General features: G+C 49.0%; 1 protein-coding gene across 2 annotated transcripts; it reads left to right on the plus strand.

The window, feature by feature from the left end:
* The first annotated feature begins 668 nt into the window (after positions 1–668).
* LOC120700462 lies at positions 669–3,520 on the plus strand. Of its 2 annotated transcripts, none has more exons than XM_039984716.1 (3): positions 669–1,090; positions 1,967–2,567; positions 3,079–3,520. In XM_039984716.1, exons 2-3 carry the CDS (start codon positions 2,020–2,022, stop codon positions 3,146–3,148), a joined length of 618 nt encoding a protein of 205 aa, XP_039840650.1. In that variant the 5' UTR covers positions 669–1,090; positions 1,967–2,019; the 3' UTR covers positions 3,149–3,520. The 2 variants fall into 2 exon arrangements, with proteins under 2 accessions (XP_039840650.1, XP_039840649.1); XM_039984715.1 differs by having other exon boundaries at positions 674–1,090; positions 1,863–2,567.
* Positions 3,521–5,746: the final 2,226 nt, after the last annotated feature.

The following is a 5,746-nucleotide window of genomic DNA, read 5'->3' on the forward strand; positions in this document are numbered from 1 at the left end:
GTCTCCCACCGGACCGGGAGGGAGAGGGACGGGGGGCACAAAATCAACGCTGATGCCATCGCTTCGGTGTGTCCCCCCATTCAATCTCTTTTAGTTTGAATTATTACGTAGGGCATCTTGGTCGCCTTTGCTACTTTGCCCCTCTTTCAAATATTCAACCACCTCCAAAGACGCCAAGCTCCCACAGTGCCACTCTTTTGCCTGAACCTTGCGTGCGTTGCCTACGATTTTCACGTGGGCTCGTCACCTTCGCCGTCGATTGACTTGCGTCGTTGGCTCGGACCTTGTGCGGTTGTGCCTTTGGTCGTACCCACCAAAACCTGCTGGAGCCGGGAGTTGTTGAGGCGGCGGCGATCAAAGCTGAAAGCCGGCGATCGCGGGCCGTCCCCACCCGCGGTCACCCGCTCGCGAATCCAACGCCCCGGCAGGGCGCGGCCGCGTCAAACTCGAACCCCCCTCGCGATCCGAGCCACCCCACCGACCCAGCAGCCCGTCCACCCAACACCACCACCACAGCGCGCGGGACGGGACGGGCCGGGACCCACATGCCCGCCCCGCTTTCCGCCGGGCCCACCGCCCAGCGGCACGCGCGGTCCACGGTTATTCTTCCCAAAGCCGCCTGCAGTGCCGACTGCCGACGGCTTGGCCTCTCCCGCTCCGCTTCATCAACAGTCTAGTCCACTCTTCTCTCCGCGCCTCTTTTCCCGCACACCCCTCCAACTTTCTCTTATTTTTATCTGTTTGTTTATTTCTCGCTTTTCCCTTTCTTCTCCTCCTCTCTCCTCTTCCGCCACCTCCATTCCGTCCCTGAATCCCTGATCCCTCCAGGAGCGAGCTCGGCTCGGTCTTCCTGGTTCCCTTCTCGAGGCGAGGCGGCTGCTTCCCGCAGTCTCCGGCTTGTCTGCCAGCCGCATTCGTCGGATCCTCTCCGCCGTCCGCGCAAGCAACACCTCCAGACCTCATTCCACACTGGTACAAGCCAGCCAAAGCCACCCTGGATCGGAGGAAGGAGCTCTTCCTCCCCTCGCCTGCCGTGGGCAGCAGATCCGCACGGGCCTCTGTCCGGGCTCATTCCTTCGTCGTCGTCTCGGTAAGGAAACCATCCCTTGCTTGCTTCCATCAGGAGTTTGTTCCAGTTTTGACTTGTCTCTGCAGAATAGGGACGTTTCGTTTGCTTGCGATGAGCCATCAAATCCGAACCTCCCGTTGTTTGCATAAGACAGTCCATCCAGTTTGCTGGGGACTCTTGTGCTGTATGCAAGATTTCTAGTAGCCATTACTTTATTTTTCGCAAAAATCCTTCATGTCGTAAGTCCACTCCTGCAGCCTCATTGTAGATCTGTGCAAAATGCCTCCTCTTCTCCCCGCAAATTTCGAGGAGACAATAGGATCTTGCTTGTTGCATGGCCGTGTAATTTGGATTAGGAATCTAAATGCTACTGGTAGCTACTGTTTTAATAGGATATACCTCCTAGTTTGAATGATGGTTCTGGACTTTCAGTCTTGCAGCATCACGAGACAATCAAGATACTAGTGCTATGGTTAGTGACTGTATCATTTATTCGTTGTGTTTGGTGACAGTGTAAATGGTTCACATAGTCAGTGGGCTCTAGGTCCAAGCATATTTTGTTGGGGGAAGACCATTAACAACTGCAAATGGCAACCAATAATCATGCTTCTTACGAAACAGTATGTTGGTTGGCACTTTATCTTAAAATTCTCTCAACAAATGTCCTGGCCCTTTATTGTGTACCTGTGCTGAAACTAGATCACTACCATGCCAATGAAGATTTTACCCGCTGCACATTGCTTTGCTGATCCTGTGATCATTGAATCTAAAGCATGTTTTATTGATACTGCAGCATGCTTCTTGAGAACCTTTTTGTGTGATGTCAAAGTAGCAGTTGAAGATAATCTACATTGTATTCAGTTTATACCATTTTGGCCCGTTGGTGTTCTGCATCAGATTTGCAGCAATCTGAACACATTCAGTTCATGGTGGCTGGATGAGCAGCTGAAATGCTACTGGCCGTGGAGGGAGGAGGGTTTTTCTCATCATCAGCGTCAGGATATAGTCATGGCCTTGCCCTCTTGCTGCTTGGACGAAAAAGTGAAGAGAAGCACGACAAGGGATCTCCATGCAGTCATTACCGACTAGTAGGTCAAGAAGCTGAGCATGAATGCCCAGTGCCTTCAGGGAAAAATGATGTTCCTGGTAAATGTGCTTCCTTTATCTGCTTTGGCTGCACGCCTGCTAAGCTTGTGGGGGCATCTCCTCCAAAATTGGGTTCAAGTAACATCCCTGGGAGTTCATCAGAACCACCATCCAGCTCAGCAACTGGGACTGCAACAACTAATGGTTCCATGAATGGAAGTGGGAGAAAAGGTTGTCTTAAGAACAACCTGAGAAGGGATTCTTCAGAGCGTTCAACATTAAGTTGTAGTGAGGAGCCGCGCGAGTCACTGGAGGAGGTGCAAACCTTGAGATCTGGTAAGGAGCGGAGAAAAGTTCAGTGGACTGACACATGTGGGAAAGAACTTTTCGAGATAAGAGAATTCGAAGTCAGGTAATGTTTTGTCATTGCTTCTAGAATGTGAACTGTTCCTTGCCTCTGTCACCTTAGTTGCTTGCGTCATCAATTTCATGTTGATCATAGTATGTACTAGTAACCTTTCCTTGATGTTTGGCAGTCACCAAAATATGCCTGGTCTAGCTCATCAAAGCAAGCTCGGGTACAATATAGAGTACCACAGCTTTCATCTATAGGTTTTTCTTGGCTGAACTATCTGTTTCTTACCCGCATGTGTAATTGAATGGCACTCTTAGTCTTTTTCCTATGAGACTAAAAATATTTGGTTGCTGTAATTGACACAAATGATCTTTTTCTGCCATCCTTGTTCAAAATCTCTCATTCTTTTAGATACTGAATTTACTGTACAAGCAAACAATGGTGTTGCTTTTCTCATATTTCCAAGTAGGAGCTCTCTGGACATGTCCTATTTATTCTGCTTTCCTTGTTGGCATTATTTTTTAGGTGTTACTGTCTGATTATTGATGATTGATTTATGTTTAAATAGCGATGATGGCCTGTCTGAAGATGATCTAGAAAATGAGGGTTTCAGGAAATGCGAGTGTGTGATTCAGTAATCTTGGCGTCTGCAAAGTGGCTTGGCCAAGACAGCGCAGTGGCCCACGGGATGTTGAAGCTCTGGTTGGTCTGATCACGACAAGATGCACAGCTGCTGGCTTTGTGGCAATCAAGCCAAACTGATACTCAAGGAATAATTTGGGGACATACTATTATTTTGTATTACTTTGGTTCTCATGTTGAGTTAGTGCACATAATGTCTAGGGCTACAATTTTGCCGTCGCTGATTACTTTTCATCTTTGAGTTATCATGTCCAATATATTCCCTCTGTTCTTTTCTTGTGTGTCCTGCTGCGCTATCTTGTTTTGTACAATATGTAACTTCTCGTTCATTCAGTAGTGGCTGAGGGTGTTGTATTGGTATCTTGCTACCGTTCTGTTTTTCTGTTGATACATGATTATGCCTGGGCATGAGATGAACAGGTGCTATAGCTGATCTGCAAAGGTCATTTCACACCTGTCATTTGTGAAAGCAGTGATTGAATAGTGCGCATGTAGACACACAACACAGTTCATTTCACACCTAGTAGCTGTCAGTGGGATTCCCATGCCCACAAAAATCTAGCAGATTCACATACATGCTGGCCTCTGCGTCCACCCCTGCCCAGGTACCATTCTGTGGTTCGAGAAGATGCCTCTCTAGAACGTTGTCACGTCGCGCAGAACACTGATGACCCTGCGCGGGAGGTGCGGTGTGCATCGATGGTCGATGGATATCGTTAGAGTATACGATTAAGCGTGTCTAAATATATAATAATTTAATTTACCACCGATTATTGTGGTCTCGTGTTGTTAACCTGTCTACATGCTCTCTCCAAGCCACATGTAGTACTTGCTGCAGCTGCTGCCAGACCAGACCTGCCGATAATGGAAGCTGGCGGCAGCCGGCAACAGAGACACCCCACTACTACTCGTGCCGTTTCCTGAGAGGTTGGAAGTTGGAACGCGATCGAGGAAAAGGGAAGCGAAACCACGTGCACGCCTCCTCCGCCTCCGCCTCCGCTGCCGCCGCCCTCATCGCCTCGAAGGGTCGGGTCTCGCTAATTTACGGTTGACCGTAGGGAGCGGCTCCCTACGGTCGATCTCCCGACCGTATTTTTTTTCTATTTTTAGTAAATTTTTTGTCGTTTTTCGATTTTGGAAAAAAATTTATAAGAGAAATTTTGGAGAGAGAAATTTTTTTGACGAAAAAATTTGGAGACCAAAAAAAAATTCAAACAAAAAAAAGGAGAGCAGAAAAAAATTTCAAGAAAAAAAATAGGAGAGCAGAAAAAAAAATCAAGAATTTTTTTTGTATCATTAAAAAAATATTTCATCCGAAAAAATCAAAAGGAATTCAAAAAAAAATTGTTGAATTTTTTTGCAAAAAAAAAAAATGGATCTGCGCGGCGGCGGGCGGCGGCGCCTCGTCCCCAACCCGCCGCCTCCCCTCCACGCCGCTGGCCCGGCGCCGCGCCTCCTGTCCCTGCCGCCACCACGCCACCCCTCCCCTCCTTGCCGCCGGACCGCCGCGCCTCCCCTCCCCGCCGCCGGCCATGGAGCAGAGAGAGGCCTGCTATGCCTCCACCTCCCCGCCGCCGGCCATGGAGCAGAGGGGCCCCGCCGCGCCTCCCCTCCCCCGCCACCGGCCATGGAACAGAGAGAGGCCCGCCGCGCCTCCCCTCCCCCGCCGCCGGCCACGGAGCAGAGGGGCCCCGCCCGCTTCTCCTCCCCCGCCGCCGGCCATGGAGCAGAGAAAAAGGGGAGGGGGAGGAGGACGGCAGGGAGGAGTAGCGTGGGGTGCTGCGATGTGGAGAGGAGAGAGGGAGGCCGCCGGCGGCCGGGCTGCTCCGCCGAGCTGATGACCCCGAGGTCGGAGAGAGAGGAGGGGAATATGGTGGAGAGCGAGAGAGACGGAGACCTCGAGACGGGAAATATCTAGGAGGCGCCGGTGGGTAAAAAAAAGCAAGGGGAGTGAAGGGGCGCGGACGGACCCGGAGTGACCGTAAAGTTTGGAAACTTACGGTCACCCGTAGATTCATCATCGCGCGTCGGGTCCCAGCGGCCGCGCCGCCAAATAACAGCGCGCCCTGCACACCTGCCGCGTTGCTGTGCTCCGATTCGTGCCAGACACATCCTACCAGGGCTTTGTTTTCGGGGATTTTCTCTGTCACATAAAGGAATTTTATTATTTTAGAATATTAAATAAATTTATTTATAAATTTTTTTGGCAGCTGAGTGCTAATTCGCGAGACAATTTAATGAGCCTAATTAATTCATAATTTGCTACAGCGATGATACAGTAACCATCCGCTAATCATGAATTTATATACCTCATTAAATTCATTCGCAGTCTAGTCTCATAATTCTGCAGTTAGTTTTATAATTACTCCCTCCATTCAATTTTGATAGCTATATTTCACCTTGACACAATGACCAAGGAAAATAACCTTACTTATCATATAATAAATGCAACACGGATTTTTTTGTTGGTCCTCCAATGCTTTAACTGGAAACTCCTCGTTACTAATGCTACTTATTGCCACATCCCATGCCAATAGCAAATATAGCTATCATTTATGAACATTTGAGTTTTTGAAATATAGCTATCAAAAGTG

The sequence above is a fragment of the Panicum virgatum genome, chromosome 3K (genome assembly GCF_016808335.1).
Source record: "Panicum virgatum strain AP13 chromosome 3K, P.virgatum_v5, whole genome shotgun sequence".
NCBI classification, from domain to species: domain Eukaryota; kingdom Viridiplantae; phylum Streptophyta; class Magnoliopsida; order Poales; family Poaceae; genus Panicum; species Panicum virgatum.